The following is a 20,271-nucleotide window of genomic DNA, read 5'->3' as shown; positions in this document are numbered from 1 at the left end:
CAATCTCAGTATATAAATTTAATTTTATGTTACCAAAGATACTTATATTCTGCTTATAAAAATAATGTAATCTTATAACTCTTAGCATTTGTATATAAATTCTAAAATCTGAAATGCAATTAACAGCACTTACATTATGACTTTGTAAATATTATTTCCTAGATAACCCAACAAGTGTGATGTGATTACTTTCTTCAATATGCATCCAATGCAATGACCAACTCATATGCCTTTCAAAGCAAAATGCTTCTTCTATTACAAAAGTATTATGAACTCTACATATGCATAACCTAGCTTTAACAAGTACCAAAACATGGCCAACTATGTCTCCCATGTATGTCCCCCACTTTAGTCAAAGTAAATTCCAGACAAATAATCTTATTCTTGTATGTTATTTGTGAAAGGTATTCTCAACTTTAATTATGCTCTTGAATTTTTTTGTTTGGACAATTCTACTTAAAATTTTTTTTTTTCGAGACATAGTCTTGCTCTGTCACCCAGGCTGGAGTGCAGTGGCACAATCTTGCTCACTGCAACCTCTGCCTCCGAGGTTCAAGCAATTCTCCTGCCTCAGTCTCCCAGGTAGCTGGGATTACAGGCGCCCGCCACCACACCCGGCTAATTTTTTGTATTTTAGTAGAGATGGGTTTTCACCATGTTGGCCAGGCTGGTCTCGAATTCTTGAGCTCAAGTGACCCCCCACCTCAGCCTCTCAAAGTGCTGGGATTACAGGTGTAAGTCACTGCGCCCAGCCATTTTTTTCCCTAAAAAAGAGTTGCGTTATAGTTAAGATGTACTATATGGCAGTACACAGCACATTTGGTGGTACTAACAGTGGTATGTTTCAAAGAGGCAGTGCACAGAACAAATTTCCTACCTGCATATCCAATTCATGGCATCTTTGAGCAATTTCTTCCTTTGCTGACAAAGCTTCATTTAGTTCCTCTGTAGTTTTCTTAAGCTGGTTAGAAACAAAGAGATAAACATTTTAATATGAAGTGGTAACAATTACTTTGTATGTTCAACACAGAATTAAAACATTTCTCCCCTTTCTTTCTTGAAGAGGGAAGGGTACAGGAGGAAATCAAGAATCCTGTGGAAGAGTACAAAGACAGCACTTTTAACTTTAATTTCTTTTACTCTGTCTTGTCTTTTCCGTCCTTTGAATTTGGCTCATTCCCCATATCAAGTTTTTTTATGCATCTTTTTTGATCTAGACTACCTGGTTCTTGGTAAGGATAATTCTTTAATAACTGAGAAATTTTACCTTCGTAAAATACGTATGTGCTAGAGGAATAGGGATTTTAATTGTTAGAATATGCAGCTAGAACATTTCAACACAAGTGTTTTAGTCATATTAAAACCTTACGCTGAGGGTGGGCGAAGGAGAGTCATACCAAAATCTTATGGAAGGGCAAGGGGAGGGATAGCATTAGGACAAATACCTAATGAGTGCAGGCCTTAAAACCTACATGATGGGTTGATAGGTACAGCAAACCACCATGGCACACGTATACCTATGCAACAGACCTGCACATTCTGCTCAGGTATCTCAGAACTTAAAGTTAAAAAAAAAAAAACTATCAAAAACTCTCGTGAAAAGAGTTAGAATATGATGAAAATTTGCATCTCCTGAGATTAAGAAAACAAAAATATTTCTGAAGGAAAAAATCTTATGTTAATTTGTGTAGCACCATTAAAAAATTTATTTACTGTCAACATAAACCAAACATTCCTGAGTTGTATCTCATTACTATATAAACTCTTTAAGTTAGCAAAAGTATGAAAAAAATTGATTGAAAGAAAATTTTATTGTCTCTTCATTTCATGTGACCAAACCTCTGTGTAGTAGACAAAAAAAAAAAAAAAAAAAATTAAAGCTTGGGTGAAAATTGCAACATGTCCAAAGGTTTTTCTGCAAAACATTTTGAAACCATGGGGAGGGAGTGAAAGAAGACAAAGAAAACAAAGATTTCTATTCATGTATTGCGTGAGATGTACAAAACAGCTTGAACACAGAACTTGACAGTGTAATTAACACTTCATTAAGAAGTGATATTTAGACCAGGCGCGGCGGCTCACGCCTGTAATCCCAGCACTTTGGGAGGCTGAGGCTGGTGGATCACAAGGTCAGGAGATCAAGACCATCCTGGCTAACATGGTGAAATCCCATCTCTACTAAAAATAGAAAAAAAATTAGCTGGGCATGGAGGCAGGCGCCTTTAGTCCCAGCTACTGGGGAGGCTGAGGCAGGAGAATGGTGAAAACCCAGGAGGCGAAGCTTGCAGTGAGCCGAGATAGTGCCACTGCACTCTAGCCTGGGCGACAGACTGAGACTCTGTCTCAAAAAAAAAAAAAAAAAAAAAAGGAAGCGATATTTAAAAGTACAAAGTAACTTTTCTGTTAAAATCATAAAAATACATTGCAGGATTCCTTTAAAAATATAGTAGTTCTTCAGAGCATTTAATTATTCACTACTTCACAGAAATGAGGGGTGGGATCGAGAAGACATCTTCAACTGACAAAAGGAAATAAAAGGTAAGTATCTTTTGCATTAGATACAAATCATAAAAATAAATTCATGTCATTTTCCAGGAATCTGACATGTCATTTTTCAAGAAAATGACAACTGTATATTTCATTTTTCTAGCAAATGACATGAATTTATTCTTATGATTCATATAATCATAAGCTGTAACATCTATTGTGTTAAATGTGGCACATTGCTATCACTAACAGAAAAATAAAAATTCATGATTAGAAAACAGGAATCACAATAAACTAAAAAATTAACCTATTTCAAAGTAGGTTATGCAATGGCACTTTAATTGCAAATGCATTTTATTACAAATTACAAACTTAATTATAAATGTGTAAATTCCATTAGTAAAATAGCTTATGTACTTAAAATTTTAGGTAAAATATAAAGAATTATACCAATATAATCCAAAAGCAATTTTAACCCATTCTTCTCATTAACATCTGAAGCTTATCCTTTTCAACCTTTTCATGAATAAAAACAATGTAAAATTATATACCTGGCGATCAAGGTCAACATAGGCATCATTTCCAGCAGAGACAGGAGATTCTTTACTCATCAGCTGAAATCAAGATTTAAATGACTATAACTATAAGACAAAAAAGACATTCTACATAAAATACTTAACATAAGAAGATTAATACCCAGCCACTATAGAAATATAAAAATTAAAATGAAAACACACATGTAAAACACTTTGCATTACATTAAAGCTTCTGAGTCTGGAACTTTTTTTGTCCCCACTCCAGAATAATGCCTTCATTTAAAATTAGAGGGCTGGGAGGCAGAGGAGGGCAGATTATGAGGTCAGGAGTTCAAGACCAGCCTGACCAACATGGTGAAACCTGTCTCTATTAAAAATACAAAAATTAGCCAGGCATGGTGGCGCCCACTGGTAATCCTAGCTACTCAGGAGGCTGAGGCAGGAGAATCACTTAAACCTGGGAGGCGGAGGTTACAGTGAGCCGAGATGGCACCATTGCACTCCAGCCTGGGTGACAGGGCAAGATTCCTCTCAAAAAAATAAATAAATAAATAAATAAACAAATAAATAAAATTAGAGGGCTATCAGCACCATAAGACAGGGCAAGAAAAAAAGAAGTAAATAAAATAATAAATTGAATTAGAGATCTAAATCCTGACGCTCTTTTTCACTGCAAGCCTAGTAATAACAATCTAGTATTACTTATTCTTATCACAAAAACAAGTTATTAAGATTAAAATGTGGCTACATACTTAAAAATAGTGGCTTCTCACTAAAAATAGCAATACCATTTATTTCTAAAGAACAAATGTGGACAACATCAGTATTAGCAAAAATTACTGGCTAATGTTTAATGATAACACACACACACTGACGCCCTAACCCTTACGTTGCAAAGAGAGAAGATCCAGAGATCTTCTGGATCTCTGGGGAGAAGGGAACAGAATTCTGGTTATGACAACTGTCAGGGAGAGACTCAAATGGTCCCAGTCGCCTGTTGTTTCCTTCTTATATTCTGTTTTAAAGACAAAAGGGAGAGGGACAATCAGTAATGTGGGGATGTATAACTGGGTGTTGTGGTACACACCCTTTAGTTCCAGCTACTCGGGAGGCTGAGGTGGATGGAATGCTTGAGCCCAGGAGTTGGAGAATACAGTGAACTGTGATCACACCTGTGAATAGCCACTGCACTCTAGCCTGGGCGACGTACGGTTGAGATCTTGTGATTCCAGCAATAGCTCTCAATAAAAACCTAGGTATCCTACTTTGAGCACAACCATCTCTCATCGTAGGCCTCTCATTATATTTTATCTGTTCCTCAACATCAATAAGACTTCTGGGCCCCATCCCTCTTTACTTTCTCCTTGTCTTTCAGTCGTAGCCCACCGTTTCACTTTCTTCCTCACTTAGCTCAGACTTGATAGTGAATGTAGTTGATTTCTTCTGCTAACATTGTCTACCATTGTCCCCTCCCTATTTTCGATTCCTAGGTTCATCACTTGTTTAATCAATTATTTTCTCTAGATTTCATGTCTTTCTATGACTTTTGTCAATATTCTCTAATCTCCTCTGACCTCATTTTTTCTGTCAAAATCTCAATCCAAGATTAATCCAGCTACAACTGCCTATACGCTACCTACACCCTGACTGCTAAAGTCACCCCACGGTATAGATGGGGAACTGGTTCTAGGACTCAGGCATATATCAACATGCACACACACTCAAGTCCCACAGGCAGCCCTGCAGAACTTCCCTATGTGAAAAGCTGGTCTCTGTACATGTGAGTTTCACATCCTGCAAAGACAGTATATTCCATCTGTGTTTGGTTGTAAAAAAAACAAAAAAACAAAACTGCGCAAAAGTAGACCTGTGCAATCCAAACCTGCATAAAATAGACCCATGCTGTTTAAGGGTCAACTGCATTGAGAAGGTAAAAAAATTTAAAAACCACAAAACTGGTGTCATTATTAATAAAGTTTTCAATCTCAACTGGGGCTTCAATGCTACTCAAAAAGCATAGCTGTTTTCCCCAGCCAACAGCCTCATTTTCATCAGAGATTATTCCACACTGTTCCTGCTTCTCAAACCTCACCAACTCACCCACACTCATCATCAGACTATCTTGCCTTCAGATAAGAATTTCCAATACCCTAATTTACAAACTTAGTGACAGGCATGCCCACCCCTTCCTTTCTTCATTTCTGTTACAACACAAGGGCTCTTCTTCTCACCCAAGGCTAATCCCTGACTGTGCTTTCAACTCCATCTCTTCCAGCATCTCCTATGAGACTTATGCTTTGTGAGGCAAGAGACCATGTCTATCTTTTTCATGGTTGTATCCGTAGTGCTGACTACAGTGCTTGGTACATACTGGGTACTCAATAAGTATTTGCTAAATGAATATGCAAATAATAGACATATTAAAACTCTAATTGGGATTCTATTTTACATACAACTTTATATCTTGTTCTGGTCATTTGACATTTAAAATTTTTTCCTTCTGTTCTAAGATACCCTTTCACACATTTTTATCAACTATGTAATATTCCATCATATGGATGTACCACAATTGAAACACTAGCTTACCAATGGATATACATTGTTTTCACGTTTCTGTTAATATAGAATAGTTTGATAAACATTGTTGTGTCCAGTCTTGGTCTGAGTTTTTAAATAATTCCTTGGGATAGGTTCATAGAAAGTCACTTGGTCACAGATTTAATTTAAAAAAATTCCTGGTTATAGATATACCACCTGTTATTATAGAAAAAATTTAAAATATAGAAAAGGGTAAAGAAAATTCGGGATAGGTTCATAGAAAGAAAGTCACTTGGTCACAGATTTAATTTTAAAAACATTCCTGGTTATACATATACCACCTGTTATTACAGAAAAATTTAAAAATATAGAAAAGGGTAAAGAAAATTCAGCTATTTGGAGAGTTAACATTAAGTAAGTTTATTTGTTTTCCTTCATCTTAATTTTTAACAGAAATGGGATCATATTGTTCATGTGCTTTCTGTCTACCTTTTTAAACCTAGTATGCGTTTTCCCTTATGTCATTAAATATTTTTCAAAGATATGCTTCAATATCTATGCCAGTATATTGGTATACCATAATTTATTTATCCATTGTCCCACCGCTGGGTAGTTATTTCTAATGCTTTAGTACCAGTAAATAATACTGAAGCACACTATATTGAGGGGATATAGCACAATGGTTGTAGGTATGGGCTCTGCACTCAGACTGCTTAGACCTGAGTGCTATCTCAGTCACTACTTCCTGTGTGAACCTGAGCAAGTTATTCAAACTCTGTTTCTTTTTATAAAATGAAGACAATAATATACACCTCACAGGACTGTAGTGAATTTTCCTTTATACTGTGATAAATATACATGACAAAAATTGCCATTTTAACCATTTTAAGTATAAATTTGGAGGCATTAATTGCAAGTGTACAGAAATTTAAATGGGCTAACAAATGGAAATTGCTTAGTCACAGCCCAATCAAATGCTTGTTATGACCATTATGTATCTTTGTATTTTACTTTTTCTTTCTGAGATGGAGTCTCGCACTATCACCCAGGCTGGAGTGCAGTGGCGCAATCTCAGCTCACTACAACCTCCACCTCCCGGGTTCAAGCCATTCTCCAGCCTCCCGAGTAGCTGGGATCACAGGTATGTGCCACCACGCCCGGCTAATATTTGTATTTTGAGTAGAGACGGAGTTTCACTACGTTGGCCAGGCTGGTCTTGAACTCCTGACCTCGTGATCCACCCGCCTCGACCTCCCAAAGTGTTGGGATTTACAGGTGTCAGCCACCGCGCCTGGCCATATTTTACATTTTTTTTTTTTTTTTAGGATAAATTCCTAAAAGTGGAATTACAGGATCAACTACAGTAAAGCAGAATGGTTGGCGGTCCTCTTATTCTTTTCCCTGCTCTTGCTTAGTAACAGAAGCCTGGAATTTTGGTTGGGTCCATGACTATCTAGAATAAGGACCCCATTTCCCAGACTCCCCCATGTGGCTAGGTGGGTAATATCTGGCTAACAGGAGTGAGAATTCCTGCAAATTTACTTGCAGGAGGTGGATAAACCTTTCCTCAATCCTTTCTGCTGGCTGGAAATACAAATGTGAAAGCCAGCACTGAACCACTAGCTGGGAATCACGTATTAAGAACGGCACAGCAGCAAGATGGAAGAAAGCTGGGTTCCTGATGACTATAGAGCCTCCACACCAACCCAGGACCACTTGAGAACAAATTAAACTCGTATCTTGGTTGGGTAACTATAGTTTGGTATTTTAACATGACCAATCTAATCTTATATTATATAAAAGGGGATAACATTTTTAAAAGATACACCAGTTTGCATTCCTGCCATCTGGTGCTGACTACTGACTGCTAAACTAATGAACTCGTTAAAAGCTTTGCTGGGTAATAAAGAATTTCCCTAGAGATAGGAGTTGTCTTTGCTATTCGCAGTGGGCCCCTAGATAGTTTAAGCTAACGAGATGACTCCAGATAGGAGCTGGCCACTCCAGAAAGACCAATCATGTGATCAGAAGGCTGGGGCTTTGTTATCGGCCTGACCTCTGGGAAACAAAGGAGGCTGAAAATTGATTTGGACATCATGGTCACTGATTGAATCAAACATACACATGTAATGAAACTCCAACAAAGATTCTGGATATAAAGGCTCAGGTAAGCTTCTCTGGTTGGCAATACTCTGCATATTGCTACCATAGGGTGGGGGACAAAAGAAACTGCATTTGGGACCTTCCCTGACCTCACCCTATGCATTTTTTGGTTTAACAGAAACTTAATCCAGAAATGCATTTAATTTTATTTATATACACTTGCTGTAATAAAGCTGTTATCCTTCCTGACTTCTGTTAGTTGTTCCAGTAAATTACAGAATGCGTGGAGATAGTGGGAATCCTTGAATTTGTAGGCAGTTGGTCAGATGGCAGGGTGGACTGGAGACCCCTGAGCCTGGAGCTGGTGTCTGAACTGTGGGCAGTCTGTAGACAGTGATACCTTTAAATCTGTGAAGTTTGGCCTAACTTTGGGTAGTTGGTGTCAAAAGTCATTGGAAGATTTTTTAAGCACAACTTCATCTTAATTTGCATTTAATTGATTATTTTTCATGTTTTTCTTTTGTATTTTTTGCTTTTTTTTTTTTTTTTTGAGATGGAGTCTCACTCTGTCACCAGGCTGGAGGACAGTGGTGTGATCTCAGCTCATTCCAACCTCCGCCTCCTAGGTTCAAGCAACTTTCCTGCCTCAGCCTCCCGAGTAGCTGGGACTACAGGCATGTGCCACCACACCCAGATAATTTTTGTATTTTTAGTAGAGACGAGGTTTTACCATGTTGGCCAGGATGGTCTCAAACTCTTGACCTTGTGATCCGCCCGCCTTGGCCTCCCAAACTGCTGGGATTACAGGTGTGAGGCCATCGCACCCGGCCTGTCTTTTTGTATTTTTCAATGTTAGGTGCATATTCGTGTCCTGCATACACTTTGTGATTTCCCTTAAGGGTTTCTTCCACTGCTTTTATGATTAAAAACATTCTCACATCCTGAACTTGACCAGCTATTAATCTCTATTTTATTTTTACTTTTACAGTTTTAGGTTTTACATTTAAAACGTAAATATTCATGTAGAAATTGCTTTGGGAATGGCTGGAGGTGAAGATTCATTTTCTACCAAACAGGAAACCACTAGTTAAGTGTGAGGAAGACTGCTGGTTTAAGATAGATATTATTTGGCCAGGCGCCATGGCTCACGCCTATAATCCTAGCACTTTGGGAGGTTGGGGAGGGTGGATCACCTAAGGTTCAGGAGTTCGAGACCAGCCTGACCAATATGGTGAAACCCTGTCTCTATTAAAAATACAAAAACTAGCCAGGCATGGTGGCATGTGCCTGTAGTTCCAGCTACTCAGGAGGCTGAGACAGGAGAATTGCTTAAACCTGGGTGGCAGAGGTTGCAGTGAGCCAAGATCACGCCATTGCACTCCAGCCTGGACAACAGAGTGAGACTCGGTCAAATAAATAAATAATAGATATTATTTATTATTAGCTTTAGGAATTAGTCTATTACTATTTCATTAAGGGCACTTTAAAAAATTAGGAACAGCTGGCTGGGCATGGTGGCTCACACCTGTAATCCCAGCACTTTGGGAGGCCAAGACGGGCAGATCACGAGGTCAGGAGATCGAGACCATTCTGGCTAACACGGTGAAACCCCATCTTTACTAAAAATACAAAAAATTAGCCAGGCATGGTGGCACACACCTGTAGTCCCAGCTACTCGGGAGGCTGAGGCAGGAGAATCACTTGAACCCAGGAGGCAGAAGTTGCAGTGAGCCTAGATCGCACCACTGCACTCTAGCCTGGGTGACAGAGTGAGACTCCGTCTCAAAAAAAAAAAAAAATTTTAGGAATAGTTATATCTATATCTGCAAAATAAATGTTTAAGATTTAAATAAAATCGGAAAATTTAAATGAGTATGATTTTTTAGAACAAAAACAAGAAAAGTTATATCATAAATGCAAAGTAAAAACTCTTTAAAAATGAGGAAAATCTCTTTCAAATTTTTCTACTTGTATTATTTATACTCACGTTCACTCCTTTAATTTTTCATAAACTATAAGCATGAAGCTCCAACATACCTCTTGAATGGCTGTCATGACAACATGTTGAACAGATTCCTCCATCATCATAATGGCTTGGATGTACTCTGAAAACAAGAACAATCTGGAATGTCACTGTTCAAGTTAAACATGGTCAAGGCAGCTAAGGCTCATACTTCATAAATCCTTATAAGTCGTTCCCCTGTGTTTTGATTCTTCGTAGGAATCCCACATACACCATTAAATGTATTGGTAAAGTCCGAAAATCACACTATTTATCTTTCCTTAAGATCTTTTCTTTCCCTTTCAACATTCCTTCTAAAGTTGAGGCTACAGCTACAGGTCACGAGAATGGAATATTGGCATGAGTACGTGCCATGTAAAACGATGAAATGGTAAAGCCTGAAACCAGGATGGAAAAAACTCCGTATTTTTTTTTTCTAAAATCTAAAAATTACCTTTCACATTACTCTTTGCTATACAGTTAAAAAAAAACCCTGAATTCTGTGCTTTATTTTTATGTGACATCAACGTGCTGCATTAATTTCTGCCTTAATATTTCCTTTCTTTTTTTTAGATGGAATCTCACTCTGTCGCCAAGCTGGAGTCCAGTGGTGCAATCTTGCCTCACTGCAACCTCCGCCTCCCGGGTTCACTCAATTCTTCTGCCTCAGCCTCCCAAGTAGCTGGGACTACAGGCGTGTGCCACCACGCCCAACTAATTTTTGTATTTTTAGTAGAGACCTGGTTTCACCATGTTGGCCAGGATGGTCTCGATCTCTTGACCTCATGATCCGCCCGCCTCGGTCTCCTAAAGTGCTGGGATTACAGGTGTGAGCCACCGTGCCCAGCCTGCTTTAATATTTTCTTCAACAGCAAATAAAAAAAATGAAACTGAGAGCTGCTTAGGACAAAGAATTGAGATGAATTTAACATACAAATTGATACCATAGTTAAACAAATATTGTATAATTCCAGGCTTTAAAATAATTATTGACTGGTCTAAGGGTAGTGAGTTATCACAATTGACTGTTCACGGTTACAGATGAACTCCTTGTTCTACTACTTCCCCCTTCTCACTAAGGCACTTGAACAGTCAAACACAAAAAATAAAATGATCCACACCTCCAATAAGCTAAAGCAGCAACTTCATCAAATTCATCCTCACTACTGCCAAAAAATAGAAAGATCTCTTTGTTATTAGTAATGACAAACTTGAAAATAATTTCTTGCCTTCTAAAAGAGCCCCGGAAGCAGTTTTCATTTCTGAATCCAACAATGGATTACAAAAGTAATATTAAGGATAAAAAGGCAACAGCCCAGGTGGACTCCAACAAATACGGTAAATATGTTGCAGTAAGAAACACGTAAAACAGTAAAGTAATTAGGAAATTTTAGGCTCAACGTACCTCTCCAACCCCATATATCCAAACAACGTACACAATAAAACCTCACTCCTTGAGGGGTCTTACCATGAAAGGCCCCTCAAGAGTACTTTAGATAGTTTCAAAGTACTCTTTTGACAAGAGATTCATGTAGTTGAAATGACAGTTGTAATCCTCTACCCAATAGAGGATTTAAAATAAATGAGGTATTTTTACAATACTATTAAATTATGACTTCTGGTTAATGCTAAAGCTTTAGTTTATCAGAAACATGTTTTTAAGGAAGTATTGTCCTAAGGCTACTTGTACCCAATCAATTGTTTGGTTGTAAGTACAAACATACATAACACGACTAAATCATAGGCATTGTTCTTAGGCCAACAATAGGAATATCATAACTTAATCGCTATTTAGTAAAAAAAGAATTCCTTTAGTCTGAGCTCAATTTTTAGTTTTGTTTTCTTAATGAGAATCACCCTATGAGTGTTGGAATACAGAAAGGGAGATTTTAGATGCTCTGTTCAAAAGTATCGAACACAGAATTCAAAGGCTATGAAGAAACCAGCACAGGTAGGATGATTAAACAGCTCTAAAAGTGACACTGTGAACATGGAAGAGAAGCAGCAGCGGCACTGATAATGGGGAAGAAGAATTTAATGACAGCCTGTTGAAAGTGAAGGAAATAACAGTGGACTCGAGGGGTGAGGGGTTAGTAGGTGTGAGAGGGGAAGCGTTAGTTAAGAAGCGGTGTTGCCACGTCAAGGCCCTTCCCCGCGAACACCGTAAAATGCTAAATGATAAAATGATGATGAGAACTAAATTACAGTACAGTTTTTTAAATAAAAAAATTTATGAATCTTTAAAAGTCCAAAATACAAATGATATGATATTACTGGGTGTGTGTCTATGAGGCAATGCTGGAGAATGAGGTGTGCTATGTGAGGCAGCTTATCCTGAAGGCTTCACTGTCTAAAATTCACAGCATAGTTTATCACAGGGAATATTAAGTTTAAATGTGGAAGAAACATGAGTTTTTGTCCTTGTCTAGCCTATCACAGGTAGGAAGTATTGGGCAAGTCACATAACACTTACGAGTCCCAGCTTCCTGGTCTGTAAAAAGCATTTTTAGGTACCAGACAGAAGGAAGATAATAAATAACAATTATTATTAGTGTGTCTTCTACTACTAATCTTTGTTTTTTCAAATTTACCACCATTTTATTTGCCCCAATTTGAGAAGTAAGATAGCCAAGACAAATGTGCACTGAGTCAACATCCCTAACAGATGCTCCTCACTTCTTCTAATTAGGAAACACATTTAAACATAAGCCCCTTTTAATCTGTACAGTGTTTTATGGAGTACAAAGCACACACACACACAATTTCATTCACTCCTCATGTCAACCAGCTTTTACATCCTTACTGTGCAGACAAAGACACAGGTTAAGTATCTCATCCCAAGTGAGTCAGGTAGTAAACAGCAGAACTGCTTTAGTGAGTTTTATGTTATATACCATAAATATGCAGTGACAGCTAATATTTAACCACTCAGACACTCATGTACTTGATTCATAGCACTCTACTGTGTTCCTAAGAGCAGAGGATGTCCTGAATCTAGACAAATGAGATGTTAAAATTTTGTTCAATAAGTTTCCATTATTTACACAATTTTGGGGGGAAACTCAATCTAGGTGTTCCTACAGAAAATTTGTTCTGAGTGAGAACTTCAAAAAGTATTATAATTGACTATCTTCTTTCCCATTGGAATATGCATATAGGTAACATCTCTGTCTTTTCCTAGTCCTATTCTGTAGTAAATATAATTAGCTGACTCTCAACAGTTATGCACTTCCAAAGACCCCTACATATTAAGGAGAATTCCAGAAGTCAATGAATTTCCTAAAGGGATACATAAGAAGTTATTATCTGATATTAATCAACTTTAATTAAATAATTTCTATCCCTACCTTAAAATCAAAGCATCTACTCAGAGATTTAATGTCTCAAATCTTACGTATACTAATCTCCTAATCTATGACAGAAAACTTGTTAGACACTTCAGGAATATACATAGATCACAATTTCAGAAAATTCCATATTTAATTCTTGAGTTAAATTGAATAAGCAAACTAAAATTTACCGTAAGAAAATGGTGGCTGGGCGCGGTGGCTCACGCCTGTAATCCCAGCACTCTGGGAGGCCGAGGCAGGCGGATCATGAAGTCAGGAGTTCGAGACCAGCCTAACCAACATGGTGAAACCCTGTCTCCACTAAAAATACAAAAATTAGCCAGGCGTGGTGGTGCACGCACCTGTAATCCCAGCTACTCAGGAGGCTGAGGCAGGAGAATTGCTTGAACCTCGGAAGCAGAGGTTGCAGTGGGCCGAGATCACACCACTGCACTCCAGCCTGGGTGACAGACTGAGAATCTGTCCCCCGCCCCGCCCAAAAAAAAAAGAAAGAAAGAAAACAGTATGATAAAATAGGAATGGGGCTAGAGAGAAATACATTGTTTTAAAAAATACTGAATTAGAGACCAATAAAATTAGTCATAGCTTCAAGAAAATAATGCTGTCTATTATTAAACATACCACGGAACACCAAAAAAGTACAAACAACAAGTTAATAGAAATCTGCTTTGCACTACAAGGGGTAAAGGGTGCGGAAACAAGAAAAAAACCTTTGGGCTTAAAAAAAAATCCATCATCTTCAACATAAGTGATAGTTACATACTGTGCTGTCATCACTTATAATAGCCCCTATCTCCTGCCTAATTTTCCTTCATCCTTTTCTCACTATACCCCAATTATAGTTTGGCGGGTTTTCTAATTCCTCAGAGATAACCTAGGTCTTTCCTACATTCAGTTTCTACTATTTACATTACTCTTAACCCACTGTCTTCCACAGTTTTACTTAAATAACTTCCCTGACCCCAAACCCAGGCTATCTCCCTTTAAGCTGTAGCTGCAGAACACTCGCCTCTGCGCTCACCATACAGGTTATCTGTGGCATTATTTAATGTCCTTCCACTCAAGTTCCTCCAGGGCAAGCACTTGTCTGTTCTGTCTAACACTGTGTTCCTAGCCCCTAATGTAATGTATAAGTTCAATATTTGTGAAATAAATTGAATATAGAAGAAAAAATGAATTTAAGGTAAAATTCATCTACTTTATTGCATAAATTTGAACTGCAGCTTTTAGAAAACAAGTGATTTCTATGCAAATCAGTAGTTGTCAATAGAGGAAAAAAGCTATTTAAGATTAGATAAGCACTCTGGAAGAACTATAAAAAGATATTAATTACATTATTATCTATATATCAAGACTGGTCTTCAAGTAGCTTCAACAAAGTGCAAATCTGTCAACTTGGACTTGCTGTACACATAAAACTATATTTAATTAACAAAATCTGTAAATTAAAAGTTAACTTACTGAGAATAGCCTTCTCTAATTCTACTTTAGTGGTTTTACTAATTTACATTCCATTTATTGATAAAATAAATATAATCATTGCACACCACCTAATGACATTTAAAAAACTGTGGCTACTGCCGGGCGCGGTAGCTCACGCCTGTAATCCCAGCACTTTGGGAGGCCGAGGTGGGTGGATCATGAGGTCAGGAGATCGAGGCCATCCTGGCTAACACAGTGAAACCCCGTCTACTGAAAATATAAAAAATTAGCCGGGCGTGGTGGCGGGCGCCTGTAGTCCCAGCTACTCTGGAGGCTGAGGCAGGAGAATGGCGTGAAACCGGGAGGCAGAGCTTGCAGTGAGCTGAGACCGTGCCACTGCACTCCAGCCTGGGCAACAGAGCGAGACTCCGTCTCAAAAAAAAAAAAAAACCAAAAAACAAACAAACAAAAAAATTGTGGCTACCTGAAAGTTCACAAAAACACACAATAAAACAATTGAACAAAAATGTTTTAAAATACTATATATAGGCTGGGGTGGTGGCCCATGCCTGCAATCCTAGTGCTTTGGGAGGCTGAGGTGCATGAAGTCAGGAGTTCGAGACCAGCCTGACCAACATGATTAAACGCTGTTTCTACTAAAAATACAAAACATTAGCCAGGCATGATGGTGCACGTCTGTAATCCCAGCTACTCAAGAGGCTGAGGCAGGAGAATCGCTTGAATCCAGGAGGCGGAGGTTGCAGTGAGCTGAGATCATGAAACTGCACTCCAGCCTGGGCAACAGAGCAAGACTCTGTCTCGAAAAAATAAAATAAAATAGAATAAAATATTATATGTAAAACTTATAATGTGTTCACGTTTCCTAGTAATAACTAATGTTTTGTGAACCACTACTATGTGCAAGACACTGTACTGTTCTACATACACGATCTTATTTAGTTTCCACAATAACCTTAGGAGGTAGGTACTATACTGAATCTCTATTTTACTAAAAAACTAAAATACAGAGATTAAGTGATCTACTCAATGTCCTTCAGATTGTCTGCAAGAGGTAGAAACGAGTGGAAATTCACGGGTTGAGGCACACTGCAGCTCATGCTCTTAATCTTGTACTTCAATGTAATAATAATGATATAATATATTGGGTCATTTCAGCTCTGGGAGCTTAAAATGGGGTATTTTAGATTGCAATACAAAGGACATGGGAAAAAATAAAAGACAGTTTTCAGATTTACATGCTTAGCGAGAAATTTTTCTAGCAGTGATAGATAATTTATTTTATTATTTTTTTCTGAGAAAAAGTCTCAATCTGTCGCCCAGGCTGAAGTGCAGTGGCGCGATCTTGGCTCACTGCAACCTCCACCTCCCAGGGTTAAGTGATTTTCCTGCCTCAGCCTCCCGATTAGCTGGGATTACAGGCGCCCACCAAGGCGCTCGGCTAATTTTTGTATTTTTAGTAGAGATGGGGTTTCACCATCTTGGCCAGGCTGGTCTCAAACTCCTAACCTCGTGATCCACCTGCCTCAGCCTCCCAAAGTGCTGTGATTACAGACCTGAGCCACTGAGCCTGCCCCCATTAATTTTACAAGCCTGTTTATCGATGTGAAAATTAATCCCAAGGTTTTCCAGGTTTTTCAAGGTTTTCTTGCCAGAGAATGTGAATACAAAATATCCTGTGGTATTCCTTTTCTCTTTTTTTGAGACATGGTCTTGCTGTCGCCCAGGCTGGAGTGCAGTGGTGCGATCTTGGCTCACTGCAACCTCCGCCTCCCAGGTTCAAGTGATTCTCATGCCTCAGACACCTGAGTAGCTGGGATTACAGGAGTGTGCCTCCACACTCAGCTTATTATATTTTTTTTTCCTTTTTTTTCTAGTAGCGATGAGGTTTCACCATATTGGCCAGGCTGGTCTCCAACTCCTGGCCTCAAGTGATCCGCCCACAGTGGCCTCCCAAAGTGCTGGGATTACATGCATGAGCTACTGTACCCAGCCTCCCATGGTATTTCTAAAAGTTGTACAATTATTTTAAAATAAATTAAACAATTTTGATATACATAATACTATTCTTTCCTTTAAAAGATAGTCAAGGCAACATCTAAAATATAAGTCAGGGAGTAATTTCTTTTTTATTTATTATTATACTTTAAGTTCTAGGGTACATGTGTACAACGTGCAGGTTTGTTACATATGTATGCATGTGCCACGTTGGTGTGCTGCACCCATTAACTCGTCATTTACATTAGGTAGATCTTCTAATGCTGTCCCACCCCTCTCCCCCTACCCCACAAGAGGCCCCAGTGTGTGATGTTCCCCTTCCTGTGTCCAAGTGTTCTCATTGTTCAATTCCCACCTATGAGTGAGAACATGCGGTGTTTGGTTTTTTCTCCTTGAGGTAGTTTGCTGAGAATGATGGTTTCCAGCTTCATCCATGTCCCTACAAAGGACATGAACTCATCATTTTTTATGGCCGCATAGTATTCCACGGTGTATATGTGCCACATTTTCTTAATCCAGTCTATCATTGATGGACATTTGGGTTGGTTCCAAGTCTTTGCTATTGTGAATAGTGCTGCAATAAACATACGTGTGCATGTGTCTTTACAGCAGCATGATTTATAATCCTTTGGGTATTTACCCAGTAATGGGATGGCTGGGTCAAATGGTATTTCTAGTTCTAGATCCTTGAGGAATCGCCACACTGCCTTCCACAACTGTTGAACTAGTTTACAGTACCGCCAACAGTGTAAAAGTGTCCCGATTTCTCCATATCCTCTCCAGCACCTGTGGTTTCCTTTTTAATGATCGCCATTCTAACCGGTGTGAGATGGTATCTCATTGTGGTTTTGAGTTGCATTTCTCTGATGACCAGTGATGATGAGCATTTTTTCATGTGTCTGTTGGCTGCATAAATGTCTTCTTTTGAGAAGTGTCTGTTCATATCCTTCGCCCACTTGTTGATGGGGTTGTTTTTTTCTTGTAAATTTGTTTGAGTTCTTTGTAGATTCTGGATATTAGCCCTTTGTCAGAGGAGTAGATTGCAAAATTTTTCTCCCATTCTGTAGGTTGCCTGTTCACTCTGATGGTATTTTCTTTTGCTGTGCAGAAGCTCTTTAGTTTAATTAGATCCCATTTCTCAATTTTGGCTTTTGTTGCCATTGCTTTTGGTGTTTCAAACATGAAGTCCTTGCCCATGCCTATGACTTGAATGGTATTGCCTAGATTTTCTTCTAGGGTTTTTATGGTTTAGGTCTAACATTTGTCTTTAATCCATCTTGAATTAATTTTTGTGTAAGGTGCAAGGAAGGGATCCAGTTTCAGCTTTCTACATATGGCTAGCCAGTATTCCCAGCACCATTTGTTAAACTGGGAATCCTTTCACCATTTCTTGTTTTTGTCAGGATCCCACAGAAATACAAACTACCATCAGAGAATACTATGAACACCTCTATGCATATGCAAATAAACTAGAAAATCTAGAAGAAACAGATAAATTCCTTGACACACACACCCTCCCAAGACTAATCCAGGAAGAAGTTGAATCACTGAATAGACCAATAACAGGCTCTGAAATTGAGGCAATAATTAATAGTCTACCAACCAAAAAAAGTCCAGGACCAGATGGATTCACAGCTGAATTCTACCAGAGGTACAAGGAGGAGTTGGTACCATTCCTTCTGAAACTATTCCAATCGACAGAAAAAGAGGGAATCCTCCCTAACTCATTTTATGAGGCCAGCATCATTCTGATACCAAAGCCTGGCAGAGACACAACCAAAAAGAGAATTTTATACCAATATCCCTGATGAACATTGATGCAAAAATCCTCAATGAAATACTGGCAAACCGAATCCAGCAACACGTCAAAAAGCTTATCCACTATGATCCAGTGGGCTTCATCCCTGGGATGCAAGGGTGGTTCAACATACGCAAATCAATAAACGTAATCCAGCATATAAACAGAACCAACGACAAAAATCACATGATTATCTCAATAGATACAGAAAAGGCCTTTGACAAAATTCAGCAGCCCTTCATGCTAAAAACTCTTATTAAATTAGGTACTGATGGGACATATCTCAAAATAATAAGAGCTATTTATGACAAACCCACAGCCAATATCATACTGAATAGGCAAAAACTGGAAGCATTCTCTTCGAAGACTGGCACAAGACAGGGATGCCCTCTCTTACCACTCCTATTCAACATAGTGTTGGAAGTTCTGGCCAGGGCAATCAGGCATGAGAAAGAAAAAAAGGGTATTCAATTTGGAAAAGAGGAAGGCAAATGGTCCCTATTTGCAGATGACATGATTGTATATCTAGAAAACCCCATCGTCTCAGCCCAAAATCTCCTTAAGCTGATAAGCAACTTCAGCAAAGTCTCAGGATATAAAATCAATGTGCAAAAATCACAAGCATTCCTATACAAAAATAAAGACAAGCAGAGAGCCAAATCATGAGTGAACTCCCATTCACAACTGCTTCAAGAGAATAAAATACCTAGGAATCGAATTTACAAGGGATGTGAAGGACCTCTTCAAGGAGAACTACAAACCACTGCTCAACAAAATGAAAGAGAATACAAATGAATGGAAGTACATTCCATGCTCATGGATAGGAAGAATCAATATTATGAAAATGGCCATACTGCCCAAGGTAATTTATAGATTCAATGCCATCCCCATCAAGCTACCAATGACTTTCTTCACAGAATTGGAAAAAACTACTTTAAAGTTCATATGGAACCAAAAAAAGAGCCCACATTGCCAAGTCAATCCTAAGTCAAAAGAACAAAGCTGGAGGCATCACGCTACCTGACTTCAAACTATACTACAAGGCTACGGTAACCAAAACAGCATGGTACTGGTACCAAAACAGAGATACAGACCAATGGAACAGAACAGAGCCCTCAGAAATAACACCACACATCTACAACTATCTGATCTTTGACAGGGAGTAATTTCTTAAGGAAAAGTATGTACCAGATTTTGGGTTAGGAAACCCAATTCAAAATTTCTTTTTATTATTTAAACATTGCATATAATGATACTCTTCCCTCTCTTTTTCCCCACAGCAGAGGCAAACTTGCAAATGTTTTCCAAATACAATATGCCTAAAAAAAGAAAAGGAAAACCTGAAGGCATCTGTTACAGATATATGTTGGGATGGCAGACCTGAATATCTATTAAACTGCTGTATGTCTCTGCTCATTTTTTCCAGATTAGGTAGATGTTGTCAATTTACCAGCAAATTTCACTGCATTCAGTGTCATTATCTACTCAAGGAATTGTGTGGTATTGCACAAAGGAAAAAATATCACCCCAATCAAATTTATTTTAATGTGCAAAATTCATTTAAGCTTAAAAACAAATTACTAGTAAAACTGTAGAAAATGGCATTCTTTGGGGGTGGCCTTAAACAGATGTTACTGTTGGTACTGGTGATTTATATATTAATATACAATATACAATACTTTCCTTCATTATTTTAAATGCAAACATGAACTTGAAACAAATTACCTTGCTTCTGTTCACAGTTCACAGCACAGCCTAAGATGAGCTGAAGCATCCTTCCAAGCTCTGCTGCATCAGAATGCTCCCCAATAAGGTTGACATCAGGAAGGGTAAAGTCATTAATTTGCTGTCCTAAAATCTGAATGGAGATAAAAGGATTATAATTGCATTTACATTTATATGACCAAAAAAAAAAAAAAAAAAAAACTTGATCGAGGTTAGTTTGTTTTACCAGAAACTCATTGCCAAGGACAGAATGATTATGTTCCATTTCACTCCCAATTTCTATTTTTACCTACC

The 20,271-nt window shown here is 38.3% G+C and overlaps 1 protein-coding gene across 4 annotated transcripts in view; it reads right to left on the bottom strand.

The window, feature by feature from the left end:
• The window catches only part of HOOK3 (hook microtubule tethering protein 3), a 125,044-nt gene that overhangs the window by 58,642 nt on the left and 46,131 nt on the right, over positions 1 to 20,271 (bottom strand). For all 4 annotated transcript variants that reach the window (XR_012416407.1, XM_005563239.5, XM_065519169.2 and 1 more), the window contains exons 5-8: positions 19,978 to 20,110; positions 9,702 to 9,769; positions 3,039 to 3,101; positions 878 to 961 (exon numbers count right to left, since the gene is read on the bottom strand). Coding sequence is in view for 3 of the 4 variants with exons in the window: in XM_005563239.5 (XP_005563296.1) it covers positions 878 to 961; positions 3,039 to 3,101; positions 9,702 to 9,769; positions 19,978 to 20,110 (348 nt within the window). In the remaining variant the exon portion in view is untranslated. The remainder of the gene's footprint in view (positions 1 to 877; positions 962 to 3,038; positions 3,102 to 9,701; positions 9,770 to 19,977; positions 20,111 to 20,271) is intronic.

Source organism: Macaca fascicularis, chromosome 8 (assembly GCF_037993035.2).
Source record: "Macaca fascicularis isolate 582-1 chromosome 8, T2T-MFA8v1.1".
In the NCBI taxonomy this organism is placed as follows: domain Eukaryota; kingdom Metazoa; phylum Chordata; class Mammalia; order Primates; family Cercopithecidae; genus Macaca; species Macaca fascicularis.
This window is presented reverse-complemented; position numbering and strand designations above follow the sequence as displayed.